At 40.1% G+C, this 16,603-nt stretch overlaps 13 protein-coding genes and 24 non-coding genes across 37 annotated transcripts, besides 2 other annotated features; 28 read left to right on the forward strand and 9 right to left on the reverse strand. All coding sequences in view use genetic code 2, as the record gives it.

Annotated features, from left to right (window-relative positions):
• On the forward strand, positions 1–71 carry tRNA-Phe. The gene has a single exon. It is a non-coding gene; the product is annotated as a tRNA-Phe (tRNA).
• On the forward strand, positions 72–1,035 carry 12S rRNA. Its single transcript has one exon. It is a non-coding gene; the product is annotated as a s-rRNA (ribosomal RNA).
• Positions 1,036–1,108, forward strand: tRNA-Val. The gene has a single exon. It is a non-coding gene; the product is annotated as a tRNA-Val (tRNA).
• Positions 1,109–2,676, forward strand: 16S rRNA. Its single transcript has one exon. It is a non-coding gene; the product is annotated as a l-rRNA (ribosomal RNA).
• On the forward strand, positions 2,677–2,751 carry tRNA-Leu(UUR). Its single transcript has one exon. It is a non-coding gene; the product is annotated as a tRNA-Leu (tRNA).
• A 2-nt stretch (positions 2,752–2,753) lies between these two features.
• On the forward strand, positions 2,754–3,710 carry ND1 (NADH dehydrogenase subunit 1). The gene has a single exon. The coding sequence runs from the start codon at positions 2,754–2,756 to the stop codon at positions 3,708–3,710; it is 957 nt and encodes a 318-aa protein (YP_778799.1).
• On the forward strand, positions 3,710–3,778 carry tRNA-Ile. The gene has a single exon. It is a non-coding gene; the product is annotated as a tRNA-Ile (tRNA).
• tRNA-Gln lies at positions 3,776–3,848 on the reverse strand. The gene has a single exon. It is a non-coding gene; the product is annotated as a tRNA-Gln (tRNA).
• A 1-nt stretch (position 3,849) lies between these two features.
• On the forward strand, positions 3,850–3,918 carry tRNA-Met. Its single transcript has one exon. It is a non-coding gene; the product is annotated as a tRNA-Met (tRNA).
• Positions 3,919–4,962, forward strand: ND2 (NADH dehydrogenase subunit 2). Its single transcript has one exon. It carries the CDS (start codon positions 3,919–3,921, stop codon positions 4,960–4,962), a length of 1,044 nt encoding a protein of 347 aa, YP_778800.1.
• Positions 4,961–5,027, forward strand: tRNA-Trp. Its single transcript has one exon. It is a non-coding gene; the product is annotated as a tRNA-Trp (tRNA).
• Positions 5,028–5,038: 11 nt separating this feature from the next.
• Positions 5,039–5,107, reverse strand: tRNA-Ala. Its single transcript has one exon. It is a non-coding gene; the product is annotated as a tRNA-Ala (tRNA).
• A 1-nt stretch (position 5,108) lies between these two features.
• On the reverse strand, positions 5,109–5,181 carry tRNA-Asn. The gene has a single exon. It is a non-coding gene; the product is annotated as a tRNA-Asn (tRNA).
• Positions 5,182–5,217: an origin of replication (origin of L strand replication).
• On the reverse strand, positions 5,214–5,281 carry tRNA-Cys. Its single transcript has one exon. It is a non-coding gene; the product is annotated as a tRNA-Cys (tRNA).
• tRNA-Tyr lies at positions 5,282–5,349 on the reverse strand. The gene has a single exon. It is a non-coding gene; the product is annotated as a tRNA-Tyr (tRNA).
• A 1-nt stretch (position 5,350) lies between these two features.
• On the forward strand, positions 5,351–6,895 carry COX1 (cytochrome c oxidase subunit I). The gene has a single exon. The coding sequence runs from the start codon at positions 5,351–5,353 to the stop codon at positions 6,893–6,895; it is 1,545 nt and encodes a 514-aa protein (YP_778801.1).
• On the reverse strand, positions 6,893–6,961 carry tRNA-Ser(UCN). The gene has a single exon. It is a non-coding gene; the product is annotated as a tRNA-Ser (tRNA).
• A 6-nt stretch (positions 6,962–6,967) lies between these two features.
• tRNA-Asp lies at positions 6,968–7,034 on the forward strand. The gene has a single exon. It is a non-coding gene; the product is annotated as a tRNA-Asp (tRNA).
• Positions 7,035–7,718, forward strand: COX2 (cytochrome c oxidase subunit II). Its single transcript has one exon. The coding sequence runs from the start codon at positions 7,035–7,037 to the stop codon at positions 7,716–7,718; it is 684 nt and encodes a 227-aa protein (YP_778802.1).
• A 1-nt stretch (position 7,719) lies between these two features.
• tRNA-Lys lies at positions 7,720–7,788 on the forward strand. The gene has a single exon. It is a non-coding gene; the product is annotated as a tRNA-Lys (tRNA).
• Position 7,789: 1 nt separating this feature from the next.
• ATP8 (ATP synthase F0 subunit 8) lies at positions 7,790–7,993 on the forward strand. Its single transcript has one exon. It carries the CDS (start codon positions 7,790–7,792, stop codon positions 7,991–7,993), a length of 204 nt encoding a protein of 67 aa, YP_778803.1.
• On the forward strand, positions 7,951–8,631 carry ATP6 (ATP synthase F0 subunit 6). The gene has a single exon. It carries the CDS (start codon positions 7,951–7,953, stop codon positions 8,629–8,631), a length of 681 nt encoding a protein of 226 aa, YP_778804.1.
• COX3 (cytochrome c oxidase subunit III) lies at positions 8,631–9,414 on the forward strand. Its single transcript has one exon. A coding segment is annotated over exon 1 (784 nt).
• On the forward strand, positions 9,415–9,482 carry tRNA-Gly. Its single transcript has one exon. It is a non-coding gene; the product is annotated as a tRNA-Gly (tRNA).
• Positions 9,483–9,829, forward strand: ND3 (NADH dehydrogenase subunit 3). The gene has a single exon. A coding segment is annotated over exon 1 (347 nt).
• tRNA-Arg lies at positions 9,830–9,898 on the forward strand. Its single transcript has one exon. It is a non-coding gene; the product is annotated as a tRNA-Arg (tRNA).
• ND4L (NADH dehydrogenase subunit 4L) lies at positions 9,899–10,195 on the forward strand. Its single transcript has one exon. The coding sequence runs from the start codon at positions 9,899–9,901 to the stop codon at positions 10,193–10,195; it is 297 nt and encodes a 98-aa protein (YP_778807.1).
• ND4 (NADH dehydrogenase subunit 4) lies at positions 10,189–11,567 on the forward strand. Its single transcript has one exon. A coding segment is annotated over exon 1 (1,379 nt).
• Positions 11,567–11,636, forward strand: tRNA-His. The gene has a single exon. It is a non-coding gene; the product is annotated as a tRNA-His (tRNA).
• tRNA-Ser(AGY) lies at positions 11,637–11,695 on the forward strand. Its single transcript has one exon. It is a non-coding gene; the product is annotated as a tRNA-Ser (tRNA).
• On the forward strand, positions 11,696–11,765 carry tRNA-Leu(CUN). The gene has a single exon. It is a non-coding gene; the product is annotated as a tRNA-Leu (tRNA).
• Positions 11,766–13,586, forward strand: ND5 (NADH dehydrogenase subunit 5). The gene has a single exon. It carries the CDS (start codon positions 11,766–11,768, stop codon positions 13,584–13,586), a length of 1,821 nt encoding a protein of 606 aa, YP_778809.1.
• ND6 (NADH dehydrogenase subunit 6) lies at positions 13,570–14,097 on the reverse strand. Its single transcript has one exon. It carries the CDS (start codon positions 14,095–14,097, stop codon positions 13,570–13,572), a length of 528 nt encoding a protein of 175 aa, YP_778810.1.
• On the reverse strand, positions 14,098–14,166 carry tRNA-Glu. Its single transcript has one exon. It is a non-coding gene; the product is annotated as a tRNA-Glu (tRNA).
• A 4-nt stretch (positions 14,167–14,170) lies between these two features.
• CYTB (cytochrome b) lies at positions 14,171–15,310 on the forward strand. The gene has a single exon. It carries the CDS (start codon positions 14,171–14,173, stop codon positions 15,308–15,310), a length of 1,140 nt encoding a protein of 379 aa, YP_778811.1.
• On the forward strand, positions 15,311–15,380 carry tRNA-Thr. Its single transcript has one exon. It is a non-coding gene; the product is annotated as a tRNA-Thr (tRNA).
• tRNA-Pro lies at positions 15,380–15,446 on the reverse strand. The gene has a single exon. It is a non-coding gene; the product is annotated as a tRNA-Pro (tRNA).
• Positions 15,447–16,603: a D loop.

Genomic DNA, 16,603 nt, shown 5'->3' on the forward strand with positions numbered 1-16,603 from the left:
GTTAATGTAGCTTAACAAATCAAAGCAAGGCACTGAAAATGCCTAGATGAGCCGTAAAGGCTCCATAAACACAAAGGTTTGGTCCTAGCCCTCCTATTGGTTTCTAATAAGATTATACATGCAAGCCTCCGCGCCCCGGTGAAAGTGCCCTCTAAATCTCATACAACTGATTAAAAGGAGCAGGTATCAAGCACACTAAACAAGTAGCTCACAACGCCTTGCTCAACCACACCCCCACGGGATACAGCAGTAATAAAAATTAAGCTATGAACGAAAGTTCGACTAAGCTATATTAAACATTCAGGGTTGGTAAATTTCGTGCCAGCCACCGCGGTCATACGATTAACCCAAATCAATAGGTCCTCGGCGTAAAAAGTGTCAAAGATTTAATTAACACTAAAGTTAAAAACTAACCAAGCTGTAAAAAGCTACCGTTAATATAAAATAAACTACGAAAGTGACTTTACCAACTCCGACTACACGATAGCTAAGACCCAAACTGGGATTAGATACCCCACTATGCTTAGCCCTAAACACAAATAATTAATATAACAAAATTATTCGCCAGAGAACTACTAGCAACAGCTTAAAACTCAAAGGACTTGGCGGTGCTTCACACCCCTCTAGAGGAGCCTGTTCTATAATCGATAAACCCCGATAAACCTCACCACTCCTTGCTAATTCAGTCTATATACCGCCATCTTCAGCAAACCCTTAAAAGGAATAAAAGTAAGCATAATAATCACTACATAAAAAAGTTAGGTCAAGGTGTAACCTATGGAGCGGGAAGAAATGGGCTACATTTTCTAAACAAGAACAACCATACACGAAAGTTTTTATGAAACTAACAAACTAAAGGTGGATTTAGCAGTAAATTAAGAATAGAGAGCTTAATTGAATCGGGCCATGAAGCACGCACACACCGCCCGTCACCCTCCTCAAATAAACACTCTAAATTAAATAAAACATACACAAAACACAAGAGGAGACAAGTCGTAACAAGGTAAGCATACTGGAAAGTGTGCTTGGATAAACCAAAGTGTAGCTTAAATAAAGCATCTGGCTTACACCCAGAAGATTTCACATCCAATGACCACTTTGAACTAAAGCTAGCCCAAACAATAAACAACCAAACTATAAAGTAAAAATCAAACAAAACATTTAGTCACACACTAAAGTATAGGAGATAGAAATTTTAATCGGAGCTATAGAGATAGTACCGCAAGGGAAAGATGAAAGAAAATTCAAAGTAAAAAACAGCAAAGATTACCCCTTCTACCTTTTGCATAATGAGTTAGCCAGAACAACTTAACAAAGAGAACTTAAGCTAAGCCTCCCGAAACCAGACGAGCTACCTATGAACAATCCCCTGGGACGAACTCATCTATGTGGCAAAATAGTGAGAAGATTCATAAGTAGAGGTGAAAGGCCTAACGAGCCTGGTGATAGCTGGTTACCCAGAATAGAATTTCAGTTCAACTTTAAACTTACCTAAAACCCCAAAAAATTTTAATGTAAGTTTAAAATATAATCTAAAAAGGTACAGCTTTTTAGATCAAGGATACAACCTTACTTAGAGAGTAAATACAAACATAAACCATAGTAGGCCTAAAAGCAGCCATCAATTAAGAAAGCGTTAAAGCTCAACAATCCAATCAACATAATACCAGAAACTCAAAACTAACTCCTAATGTAATACTGGGTCAATCTATCCAATTATAGAAGAGACAATGCTAACATGAGTAACAAGAAACTTTTTCTCCTTGCATAAACTTATAACCGGAACGAATACCCACTGATAGTTAACAACAAGATAAAACCAACCAAACAATCAACACACCTATCAAACCAATTGTTAAACCGACACAGGAATGCAATCAAGGAAAGATTAAAAGAAGTAAAAGGAACTCGGCAAACACAAACCCCGCCTGTTTACCAAAAACATCACCTCCAGCATTACTAGTATTGGAGGCACTGCCTGCCCAGTGACATAAGTTAAACGGCCGCGGTATCCTGACCGTGCAAAGGTAGCATAATCATTTGTTCTGTAAATTAGGACTTGTATGAATGGCCACACGAGGGTTTAACTGTCTCTTACTTCCAATCAGTGAAATTGACCTTCCCGTGAAGAGGCGGGAATAAAATAATAAGACGAGAAGACCCTATGGAGCTTTAATTAACTAATCCAGTAGAACACAACTAACCAACCAACAGGAAATTAAAACAACTCTACAATGGATTAACAATTTGGGTTGGGGTGACCTCGGAGAATAAAACAACCTCCGAGTGATATAAACCTAGACTAACCAGTCAAAGTACCACATCATTAATTGATCCAAAAAATTTTGATCAACGGAACAAGTTACCCTAGGGATAACAGCGCAATCCTATTTAAGAGTCCATATCGACAATAGGGTTTACGACCTCGATGTTGGATCAGGACATCCTAATGGTGCAGCAGCTATTAAGGGTTCGTTTGTTCAACGATTAAAGTCCTACGTGATCTGAGTTCAGACCGGAGTAATCCAGGTCGGTTTCTATCTATTAACCAGTTCCTCCCAGTACGAAAGGACAAGAGAAACAAGGCCCACCCTAATAGAGCGCCTTAAGACCAATAGATGATATAATCTTAATCTAATCAGTCCAACTCCTCTATAAATCCAAGAAACAGGACTCGTTAGGGTGGCAGGGCCCGGTAACTGCATAAAACTTAAACCTTTATTTCCAGAGGTTCAACTCCTCTCCCTAACAACATGTTTATAATCAACATTGCATCACTAATTATCCCAATCCTCCTTGCCGTAGCTTTCCTAACATTAGTAGAACGAAAAGTACTAGGCTACATACAACTCCGAAAAGGACCCAACATCGTAGGACCCTACGGACTCCTTCAACCTATCGCAGACGCTGTAAAACTATTTACCAAAGAACCTTTACGACCACTAACATCCTCTACATCTATATTTATTATAGCCCCCATTCTAGCCCTAACCCTAGCCCTAACAATATGAATCCCCTTACCCATACCATACCCCCTCATCAACATAAACCTAGGAGTACTATTTATGCTAGCAATATCAAGCCTAGCCGTCTACTCAATCCTATGATCCGGATGAGCTTCAAACTCCAAATACGCCCTAATCGGAGCCCTACGAGCCGTAGCCCAAACAATCTCATACGAAGTTACCCTAGCCATCATCTTACTATCAGTACTACTAATAAACGGATCTTTCACCCTATCAACACTAATCACCACTCAAGAACATCTATGACTAATTTTCCCTGCATGACCACTAGCCATAATATGATTCATCTCCACCCTAGCAGAAACCAACCGTGCCCCATTTGACCTAACAGAAGGAGAATCAGAACTCGTCTCAGGATTCAACGTAGAATACGCAGCAGGCCCATTCGCCATGTTTTTCCTAGCAGAATACGCCAACATCATTATAATAAATATTTTCACAACCCTCCTATTCTTTGGAGCATTCCACGCTCCATACATACCTGAACTCTACACCATTAACTTCACCATAAAAACCCTAATACTAACAATCCTATTCCTATGAATCCGAGCATCATACCCACGATTTCGATACGACCAACTAATACACCTCCTATGAAAAAATTTCCTACCCCTTACACTAGCCCTATGCATATGACACGTAACACTACCCATTATTTCAGCAAGCATTCCTCCCCAAACATAAGAAATATGTCTGACAAAAGAATTACTTTGATAGAGTAAATAATAGAGGTTAAAATCCTCTTATTTCTAGAATAATAGGAGTCGAACCTAGTCCTAAGAGTTCAAAAGTCTTCGTGCTACCCACATACACCATATTCTAAAGTAAGGTCAGCTAAATAAGCTATCGGGCCCATACCCCGAAAATGTTGGTTTATCCCCTTCCCGTACTAATAAAACCCTACATCCTCGTCATCATCATAACAACCGTTATATCAGGAACTATAATCGTCCTTACAAGCTCCCACTGACTATTAACTTGAATCGGCTTCGAAATAAACATACTAGCGATCATCCCAATCCTAATAAAAAACTATAACCCACGAGCCATAGAAGCATCCACAAAATACTTCCTAACACAAGCCACCGCATCAATACTCCTAATAATAGGCATCATCATCAACCTTATATTCTCAGGACAATGAACAATCTCAAAAATCCCAAATCCAATCGCATCAGGCCTAATCACCATCGCCCTAGCAATAAAACTAGGCATAGCCCCCTTCCACTTCTGAGTACCCGAAGTAACACAGGGAATCTCATTACCCTCAGGCATAATCTTACTCACATGACAAAAAATCGCGCCCTTATCCGTCCTCTACCAAATCTCACCATCCATCAACCCCAAACTAATAATTCCCATAGCAATCGCATCAGTACTAGTAGGAGGCTGAGGAGGACTTAACCAAACTCAACTCCGAAAAATCCTAGCTTACTCATCAATTGCCCACATGGGATGAATAGCCGTTATCCTTGCATACAATCCTACCCTTATACTCCTAAACTTCACAATCTATATTATAATAACCCTAAGCACATTTATACTATTTATTCACAACTCATCCACAACAATATCATCACTATCACAAACATGAAACAAACTTCCACTCGTAACATCACTAATCCTGATACTAATACTATCACTAGGAGGCCTACCACCATTATCAGGATTTACACCTAAATGAATAATCATCCAAGAGTTAACAAAAAATGATATAATTATCCTACCAACATTCATAGCCATCACAGCACTCCTAAACCTATACTTCTACATACGACTATCCTACACCACAACACTAACTATATTCCCCTCAGCAAATAACATAAAAATAAAATGACAATTCGAAAGCACAAAGAAAATCATCCTTCTACCACCACTAATCATCACCTCAACCATACTACTTCCCATAACCCCAATAATATCAATCCTGGAATAGAGATTTAGGCTAAAAAGACCAAGGGCCTTCAAAGCCCTAAGTAAGTATCACCAACTTAATCTCTGCAAACTCAACTTAAGGACTGCAAGACTCTATCTTACATCAACTGAATGCAAATCAACTACTTTAATTAAGCTAAGCCCTTACTAGATTGATGGGCTTCTATCCCATGAAACTTTAGTTAACAGCTAAATACCCTAGCCAACTGGCTTCAATCTACTTCTCCCGCCGCGTAGAAAAAAAAGGCGGGAGAAGCCCCGGCAGGGTTGAAGCTGCTTCTTTGAATTTGCAATTCAACGTGACATTTCACCACAGGACTTGGTAAAAGAAGGACTTGAACCCTCATAATTAGATTTACAGTCTAATGCTTTTATCGGCCATTTTACCTATGTTCATAAACCGATGACTATTTTCCACAAACCACAAAGATATTGGTACTCTCTATCTATTATTTGGTGCATGAGCCGGTATAGTAGGTACCGCCCTCAGTCTTTTAATTCGCGCAGAACTAGGACAACCTGGTGCTTTACTAGGAGATGATCAGATTTATAACGTGATTGTCACCGCCCACGCATTCGTAATAATCTTTTTCATAGTAATACCTATCATAATCGGAGGCTTCGGAAACTGATTAGTACCCCTAATAATCGGCGCTCCTGACATAGCATTCCCCCGAATAAACAATATAAGCTTCTGACTCTTACCGCCATCTTTCCTACTACTACTGGCCTCCTCCATAGTAGAAGCAGGCGCAGGAACAGGATGAACCGTATATCCTCCCTTAGCTGGTAACCTAGCCCACGCAGGAGCATCTGTAGACCTGACGATTTTCTCCCTTCACCTAGCAGGTGTATCATCCATCCTTGGGGCTATTAATTTCATCACTACTATCATCAATATAAAACCTCCTGCAATATCTCAATATCAAATTCCCCTATTCGTGTGATCCGTACTAATCACAGCAGTACTCCTACTACTATCACTACCAGTTCTAGCAGCTGGCATTACTATACTACTTTCAGATCGAAACCTGAATACAACATTCTTTGACCCCGCTGGAGGAGGGGATCCTATTCTATATCAACACCTATTCTGATTCTTTGGACATCCTGAAGTTTACATCCTAATCCTCCCAGGATTCGGAATGATTTCACATATCGTTACCTACTACTCAGGGAAAAAAGAACCCTTTGGTTATATAGGAATAGTATGAGCAATAATATCCATCGGCTTCCTAGGTTTCATCGTATGGGCCCACCATATATTTACCGTAGGAATGGATGTTGATACACGAGCATACTTCACTTCAGCCACTATAATCATTGCAATCCCAACAGGAGTAAAAGTATTTAGCTGACTAGCTACCCTACATGGAGGCAACATCAAGTGATCCCCAGCTATACTATGAGCCCTAGGGTTTATTTTCCTATTCACAGTAGGGGGTCTTACGGGCATCGTACTAGCAAACTCGTCACTGGACATCGTACTCCACGACACATACTATGTAGTAGCACACTTCCACTACGTCTTATCAATAGGAGCAGTCTTCGCTATCATAGGCGGATTTGTTCACTGATTCCCCCTATTCTCAGGCTTCACTCTTGACGACACTTGAGCAAAAATTCACTTTACAATTATATTTGTTGGGGTTAACATAACATTCTTCCCCCAACATTTCTTAGGCTTATCAGGAATACCTCGACGATACTCCGACTACCCAGACGCCTACACAACATGAAACACAGTGTCCTCTATAGGCTCATTTATTTCACTTACAGCAGTAATACTAATAGTATTCATGATCTGAGAAGCCTTCGCATCCAAACGAGAAGTAGCAACAGTTGAATTAACTACGACTAATATCGAATGACTGCACGGATGTCCTCCTCCCTATCACACATTTGAAGAACCTACTTATGTTGTACTAAAATAAGAAAGGAAGGAGTCGAACCCTCTGAAACTGGTTTCAAGCCAACACCATAACCCTTATGTCTTTCTCAATCAAGAGGCATTAGTAAAAATTACATAACTTTGTCAAAGTTAAATTATAGGTGAAAATCCTTTATGCCTCCATGGCGTACCCTCTCCAAATAGGTTTACAAGACGCAACTTCTCCTATTATAGAAGAACTGTTACACTTCCACGACCACACGCTAATAATCGTATTCTTAATTAGCTCGCTAGTGCTCTACATCATTTCACTCATGTTAACCACAAAACTAACCCACACAAGTACAATAGATGCGCAAGAAGTAGAAACAGTATGAACAATCCTGCCAGCTATTATCCTAATTCTAATCGCCCTGCCCTCGTTACGAATTCTCTACATAATAGATGAAATCAATAACCCCTCCTTAACTGTAAAAACTATAGGACATCAATGATACTGAAGCTACGAATACACAGACTACGAGGACCTAAACTTTGACTCATACATAATTCCTACACAAGAACTAAAACCCGGAGAACTACGACTACTAGAAGTAGACAACCGAGTAGTCCTTCCAATAGAAATAACAATTCGAATACTAATTTCATCCGAAGACGTACTCCACTCATGAGCCGTACCATCCCTAGGACTAAAAACCGATGCCATTCCAGGACGACTAAATCAAACAACTTTAATATCCATGCGACCAGGACTATACTACGGTCAATGCTCAGAAATCTGTGGTTCCAACCACAGCTTCATACCTATTGTTCTCGAATTAGTCCCACTATCTCACTTCGAAAAGTGATCTACCTCAATACTTTAATCATTAAGAAGCTATACAGCATTAACCTTTTAAGTTAAAGACTGAGAGTATATAAATCTCTCCTTAATGAAATGCCACAGTTAGACACATCAACCTGATCCATTGTAATCCTATCTATAATTTTAACCCTATTTATTATATTTCAGCTGAAAATTTCTAAGCACCACTTCCCAACAAATCCAGAGCCAAAACAAACATTGCTACCAAAAAGCAATACACCTTGAGAAGAAAAATGAACGAAAATCTATTCGCCTCTTTCACTACCCCTACAATAATAGGCCTCCCCATCGTAATCCTAATCATCTTATTCCCAAGCATCCTATTTCCCTCTCCCAATCGACTAATTAATAATCGTCTTATCTCAATCCAACAATGATTAATCCAATTAACATCGAAACAAATACTATCCATCCATAACTACAAAGGACAAACATGAGCGCTAATACTTATATCACTCATTCTATTCATTGGATCTACCAACCTACTAGGTCTCTTACCACACTCATTTACTCCTACCACTCAACTATCAATAAACCTGGGAATAGCCATCCCTCTATGAGCAGGAACGGTCATTACAGGCTTTCGACATAAAACAAAAGCATCCCTAGCTCACTTTCTACCTCAAGGAACACCCTTACTCCTTATTCCAATGTTAGTAATTATTGAAACTATCAGTTTATTCATTCAACCCATGGCCCTGGCTGTACGACTAACAGCCAATATCACTGCAGGTCACCTACTAATTCACCTAATCGGAGGAGCTACCCTTGTCCTTATAGACATTAGCACCGCTACAGCTTCAATTACTTTTACCATCCTTATTCTTCTCACCATCCTAGAATTTGCTGTAGCCCTTATTCAAGCCTATGTCTTCACACTACTAGTTAGTTTATATCTACACGACAACACTTAATGACCCACCAAACCCATGCCTACCATATAGTAAACCCCAGCCCTTGACCATTAACAGGGGCTCTTTCAGCCCTCCTTATAACGTCTGGCCTAATCATATGATTCCACTTTAACTCAATATATTTACTCCTACTAGGTCTCACAACCAATACCCTGACTATGTATCAATGATGACGAGATATTATCCGAGAAAGCACATTCCAAGGCCACCACACACCAATTGTCCAAAAGGGCCTACGATATGGCATAATCCTCTTTATTGTGTCAGAAGTATTCTTTTTCGCAGGTTTTTTCTGAGCCTTTTACCACTCCAGCCTAGCACCTACCCCTGAACTAGGAGGATGTTGACCACCCACAGGCATCATCCCTCTAAATCCCATAGAAGTTCCCCTACTAAACACTTCCGTACTTCTAGCCTCGGGAGTATCAATCACCTGGGCCCACCATAGTTTAATAGAAGGAAACCGCAAACACATGCTCCAAGCACTGTTCATTACCATCTCTCTAGGCATCTACTTCACACTCCTACAAGCCTCAGAGTACTACGAAACCCCCTTTACAATCTCCGACGGAGTATACGGCTCTACTTTCTTTATAGCAACAGGATTTCATGGACTACATGTAATTATTGGCTCCACCTTCCTAATTGTATGCTTCATACGACAATTAAAGTTTCACTTCACATCTAACCACCACTTTGGATTTGAAGCTGCCGCTTGATACTGACACTTCGTAGACGTAGTGTGACTATTCCTATACGTATCTATCTATTGATGAGGATCCTACTTCCTTAGTATAATTAGTACAGTTGACTTCCAATCAACTAGCTCTGGTTTAACCCGGAAAGAAGTAATAAACATAGTACTAGCTCTATTCACCAATACTATCCTGGCCTCTTTACTCGTACTAATCGCATTCTGACTTCCCCAGCTAAATATCTACTCAGAAAAAGCTAGCCCCTATGAATGTGGATTTGACCCCATGGGATCAGCACGCCTACCCTTTTCCATAAAATTTTTCTTAGTAGCCATTACATTCCTACTATTCGACCTAGAAATCGCCCTACTCCTACCACTCCCATGAGCATCACACACAAACAACCTTACTACCATACTTACCATGGCACTACTACTTATCTCCCTCCTAGCCGCAAGCCTAGCTTACGAATGAACCGAAAAAGGACTAGAATGAGCAGAATATGGTAATTAGTTTAATCCAAAACAAATGATTTCGACTCATTAAACTATGACTTATATCATAATTACCAAATGACTATAGTATATGCTAACATCTTCCTGGCCTTCATCACATCTCTTATAGGACTGCTCATATACCGGTCCCACCTCATATCCTCCCTACTCTGCTTAGAGGGCATAATACTATCATTATTCGTAATAATAACAGTAACAATCCTAAACAACCATTTTACACTAGCTAGTATAACTCCCATCATCCTACTTGTATTCGCTGCCTGCGAAGCAGCCCTAGGATTATCACTCCTAGTAATAGTATCCAACACATACGGAACCGACTACGTACAAAACCTAAACCTCCTGCAATGCTAAAAATTATTCTCCCCACTATAATACTTATACCCCTAACATGAATATCAAAACCCAATATAATCTGAATCAACACAACAACCTACAGCCTATTAATTAGCCTCATTAGCTTACTCTTTCTAAACCAACTCAATGATAACTGCACAAATCTATCCCTATCATTCTTCACAGACTCCTTATCAGCCCCACTACTAACACTTACAACATGACTCCTACCCCTAATACTCATAGCTAGCCAGTTCCACCTATCAAAAGAACCACTAACCCGAAAAAAACTATACATCACAATACTAATCTTATTACAATTATTCCTAATCATAACATTCACCGCCACAGAACTAATCATATTTTACATCCTATTTGAAGCGACCCTAGCACCCACCCTAATCATCATTACTCGATGAGGAAACCAAACAGAACGCCTAAACGCAGGAATATACTTTCTATTTTATACTCTAGTAGGATCCCTACCCCTACTAGTAGCCTTACTATTTATCCAAAACAACATAGGCACATTAAACTTCTTAATACTCCAACTCTGATCCCAACCCATACCAAACTCCTGATCTAATACCCTCTTATGACTAGCATGTATAATGGCATTCATAGTAAAAATACCATTATATGGACTCCACCTATGACTACCCAAAGCACATGTAGAGGCACCCATCGCTGGATCAATAGTACTTGCCGCAGTACTTCTAAAATTAGGAGGCTATGGTATAATACGAATTACAATCCTACTCAACCCATTAACGAATTCCATAGCATACCCCTTTATAATACTATCACTATGAGGAATAATCATAACGAGCTCTATCTGCTTACGCCAAACAGACCTAAAATCCCTAATCGCATACTCCTCCGTCAGCCACATAGCCCTAGTTATCGCAGCAATTCTAATTCAAACACCATGAAGTTATATAGGAGCAACAGCCTTAATAATCGCTCACGGCCTAACATCATCCATACTATTCTGCTTAGCCAACTCCAACTATGAACGTACCCATAGCCGAACCATAATCCTCGCGCGCGGACTTCAAGTACTCCTACCCCTAATAGCAGCATGATGACTACTAGCAAGCCTCACCAACCTAGCTCTACCTCCTACCATCAATCTAATCGGAGAACTATTTGTAGTAATAGCCTCATTTTCATGATCCAATATTACCATCATCCTAATAGGAACCAACATCATCATTACTGCCCTATACTCATTATATATACTAATTACCACACAACGCGGAAAATATACCCACCACATCAAAAACATCAAACCCTCATTCACACGAGAAAATGCCTTAATAGCACTTCACCTAATACCCCTACTACTATTATCACTCAACCCCAAAATCATTCTAGGACCCATTTACTGTAAATATAGTCTAAAAAAAGATATTAGATTGTGAATCTAATGACAAAAGCTCAAACCTTTTTATTTACCGAAAAAGAACGCAAGAACTGCTAACTCATGCCTCCATGTATAAAAACATGGCTTTTTCAACTTTTAAAGGATAGAAGTAATCCATTGGTCTTAGGAACCAAAAAATTGGTGCAACTCCAAATAAAAGTAATTAATCTATTCACCTCTTCTATTATCACATCACTATCTATATTAACATTTCCAGTCATCCTAACCAGCACCTCAATCTACAAAAGCAAACTCTATCCACAATACGTAAAAACTACCATCTCATACGCCTTCATAATCAGCATAATCCCTACCACAATATTTATCTACTCAGGAAAAGAAATAATCATCTCAAACTGACACTGAATAACCATCCAAACCATAAAACTCACACTAAGCTTTAAACTAGATTACTTCTCCATAATCTTTATACCTGTAGCCCTATTCGTCACATGATCTATCATAGAATTCTCAATATGATACATGCACTCAGACCCATATATCAATCGATTCTTTAAATACCTACTAATATTTCTCATCACCATAATAATCCTAGTCACCGCAAACAACCTATTCCAACTATTCATTGGATGAGAAGGAGTAGGTATCATATCATTCCTTCTCATTGGATGATGACACGGACGAACCGACGCAAACACAGCCGCCTTACAAGCAGTCCTCTACAACCGTATCGGAGACGTAGGTTTCATCATAGCTATAGCATGATTTTTAATCAACCTAAATACATGAGAATTTCAACAGATCTTCATTACCCACCACGACAACCTAAACATACCACTCATAGGCCTTCTACTAGCAGCAACCGGAAAATCAGCCCAATTTGGTCTCCACCCATGATTACCATCAGCTATAGAAGGTCCCACCCCAGTATCTGCCCTACTACATTCAAGCACTATAGTAGTAGCAGGAGTCTTCCTCCTAATCCGATTTCACCCACTAATAGAATATAACACAACAGTGCAAACAACCACCCTATGTCTAGGAGCTATCACCACCCTATTTACAGCAATCTGCGCACTCACCCAGAATGACATCAAGAAAATTATCGCATTCTCAACCTCAAGCCAACTAGGACTCATAATCGTCACAATCGGCATCAATCAACCATACCTGGCATTCCTACATATCTGCACCCACGCATTCTTCAAAGCCATGCTATTCATATGTTCCGGATCCATTATCCACAATTTAAACGATGAACAAGACATTCGAAAAATAGGAGGACTGTATAAAGTACTGCCATTCACTACCACCTCACTAATCGCAGGTAGCCTAGCACTCACAGGAATACCCTTTCTCACAGGATTCTACTCTAAAGACCTAATCATCGAAACCGCCAATACGTCGTACACCAACGCCTGAGCCCTATTAATAACCCTCGTTGCCACATCCATAACAGCCGCCTACAGTACCCGAATTCTATTCTTCGCACTTCTAGGACAACCCCGCTTCAACCCCATAATCACAACCAACGAAAACAACCCACACCTAATTAACTCCATTAAACGCCTACTACTAGGAAGCATCTTCGCAGGATACCTAATCTCCCAAAACATCACACCTACCACTATTCCACAAATAACTATACCCTATTACCTAAAACTAACAGCCCTTTCCGTGACACTTCTAGGATTCATCCTAGCACTAGAACTAAACCTTACCTCACAAAGCCTCAAACTTAAATACCCATCAAACCTATTCAAATTCTCTAATCTCCTTGGATACTTCCCCATCATCATTCACCGCTACGTACCAAAAATAAACCTCTCAGCAAGCCAAAATTTGGCCTCAACACTACTAGACACAATTTGACTAGAAAGTGCACTACCAAAATCCATCTCTTACTTCCACATAAAATCATCAACTACCATTTCTAACCAAAAAGGCCTAATCAAACTGTACTTCCTCTCTTTCATAATCACTTTAATCCTAGCCCTAACAATAATTAATTTCCACGAGTAACTTCCATAATCACCAACACTCCTGTAAGAAGAGATCAACCAGTCACAATAACCAATCAAGTACCATAACTATACAAAGCCGCAATACCCATAGCTTCCTCACTAAAGAACCCTGAATCTCCCGTATCATAAATTACCCAATCCCCTATACCATTAAACTCAAACACAAGATCAACCTCATCATCCTTTAAAATATAGCAAGCAAGCAATAACTCTGACAACAGACCTATAACAAACGCACCCAACACAGCCTTATTAGAAATCCAAACCTCAGGATACTGCTCGGTAGCCATAGCAGTAGTATAACCAAAAACAACAAGTATACCCCCCAAATAAATTAAAAAAACTATCAAACCTAAAAAAGACCCTCCAAAACTCAACACAATACCACAACCAACAGCCCCACCAACAATCAAAACAAGCCCACCATAAATAGGAGAAGGCTTAGAAGAAAAACCTACAAAACTAACTACAAAAATAACACTCAAGATAAATACAATATACGTTATCATTATTCTCACATGGAATCTAACCATGACTAATGACATGAAAAATCATCGTTGTAATTCAACTACAAGAACACTAATGACCAACATTCGAAAAACCCACCCACTAGCCAAAATCATCAACAACTCATTCATTGACCTACCCACACCATCAAATATCTCAGCATGATGAAATTTCGGATCTCTTCTCGGAATCTGCCTAATCTTACAAATTCTAACAGGCCTATTCCTAGCCATACATTACACCTCAGACACAACTACAGCCTTTTCATCAGTTACACACATCTGCCGGGACGTAAACTACGGCTGAATCATTCGATACATACACGCAAATGGAGCATCCATATTCTTCATCTGCCTATACATACACGTAGGACGAGGACTATACTACGGCTCCTACACATTCACAGAAACATGAAACATCGGCATCATTCTCCTATTTACCGTCATAGCCACAGCATTCATAGGCTATGTTCTACCATGAGGACAAATATCATTCTGAGGAGCAACCGTCATTACCAACTTACTATCAGCAATTCCCTACATCGGAACTGACTTAGTACAATGAATCTGAGGCGGATTTTCAGTTGACAAAGCAACCCTAACACGATTCTTCGCCTTCCACTTTATCCTTCCCTTCGTAGTATCAGCACTAGCAGCAGTACATCTACTATTCTTACACGAGACAGGATCCAACAACCCCTCCGGAATTCCATCTGACTCAGACAAAATCCCATTTCACCCCTACTACACAATCAAAGACATCCTAGGAGCCCTACTCCTCATTCTAACCCTAATATTACTAGTATTATTCTCACCCGACCTGCTAGGAGATCCCGACAACTATACTCCCGCTAATCCCCTAAGTACTCCACCACATATCAAACCCGAATGATATTTCCTATTTGCCTACGCAATCTTACGATCCATCCCTAACAAACTAGGAGGAGTACTAGCCCTAGCACTCTCTATCCTAATTCTTGCCATCATCCCCCTACTCCACACATCAAAACAACGAGGAATAATATTCCGACCCATCAGCCAATGCTTATTCTGACTATTAGTAGCAGACCTGCTCACACTAACATGAATCGGGGGACAACCAGTCGAACACCCCTACATCACCATCGGACAACTAGCCTCAATCCTATACTTTACAATCCTACTAGTACTAATACCCATCACTAGCATTATCGAAAACAACATCCTAAAATGAAGAGTCTTTGTAGTATAACTATTACCTTGGTCTTGTAAACCAAAAACGGAGAACATAAAATCTCCCTAAGACTCAAGGGAGAGGAAATAACCCCCACCATCAGCACCCAAAGCTGACATTCTACTTAAACTATCCCCTGACACCCATCCAGACCTCTACAATTCATATATAACATCACTTTCACTGTGCTATCACAGTATTCGCAAACCCCGGCCTATGTATATCGTGCATTGCATGCTCCCCCCCATCCTAATAGCCTATGTATATCGTGCATTAACGGTTTGCCCCATGCATATAAGCATGCACATAAAGTGGTTGATTTTACATATACAGCATATAATTGCAACACCAATTTCCGAGATTTAATCTACCTGTGGTGGATGCATTTCACCTAGTCCAAGAGCCTTGATCACCAGGCCTCGAGAAACCAGCAACCCTTGTGAAACGTGTACCTAATCCTCGCTCCGGGCCCATAACATGTGGGGGTTTCTATACTGAAACTATACCTGGCATCTGGTTCTTACTTCAGGGCCATGAAAGCTCTAGAATTCAATCCTACTAACCCTTCAAATGGGACATCTCGATGGACTTATGACTAATCAGCCCATGATCACACATAACTGTGGTGTCATGCATTTGGTATCTCTTAATTTTTAGGGGGGGGGAAACGGTATCACTCAGCTATGACCGTAAAGGTCTCGACGCAGTCAAATAACTTGTAGCTGGACTTATTTAATATCATTTACCAACATCATACAATCATGAGGCGTATTTTAATTCATGGTAGCGGGACATAGTTACGTTACGTACACGTACACACACGTACACACACGTACACACACGTGTACACACACACGTACACACACGTGTACACACACACGTACACACACGTGTACACACGCACGTACACGTACACACGTACACACGTACACACGTACACACGTACACACGTACACACGTACACACGTACACACGTACACGTACACATATACGTTGTGTTAATAGATACAAAGTTAGCTAGAACAAACCCCCCTTACCCCCCGTTAACCCCAACAAGCATTCACCGCACCTATTATTGCTCTGCCAAACCCCAAAAACAGAGCTAAGTACGTGTAACACATGATGAAGCCGGCATGTCTGAATTCAGTACAAAACCAACCAACCCAAATAACAGACTACCAAAACATCGGGCATAATACTTTAATTTTGAATCTATCTATAGATGAACATTTTTCATCTCTAATACCCCCCTATTGACTTCTTCCCCCATCGATAAAGACAAATCACCCACCACTA

Source organism: Leptonychotes weddellii, mitochondrion (genome assembly GCF_054177405.1).
Source record: "Leptonychotes weddellii mitochondrion, complete genome".
In the NCBI taxonomy this organism is placed as follows: domain Eukaryota; kingdom Metazoa; phylum Chordata; class Mammalia; order Carnivora; family Phocidae; genus Leptonychotes; species Leptonychotes weddellii.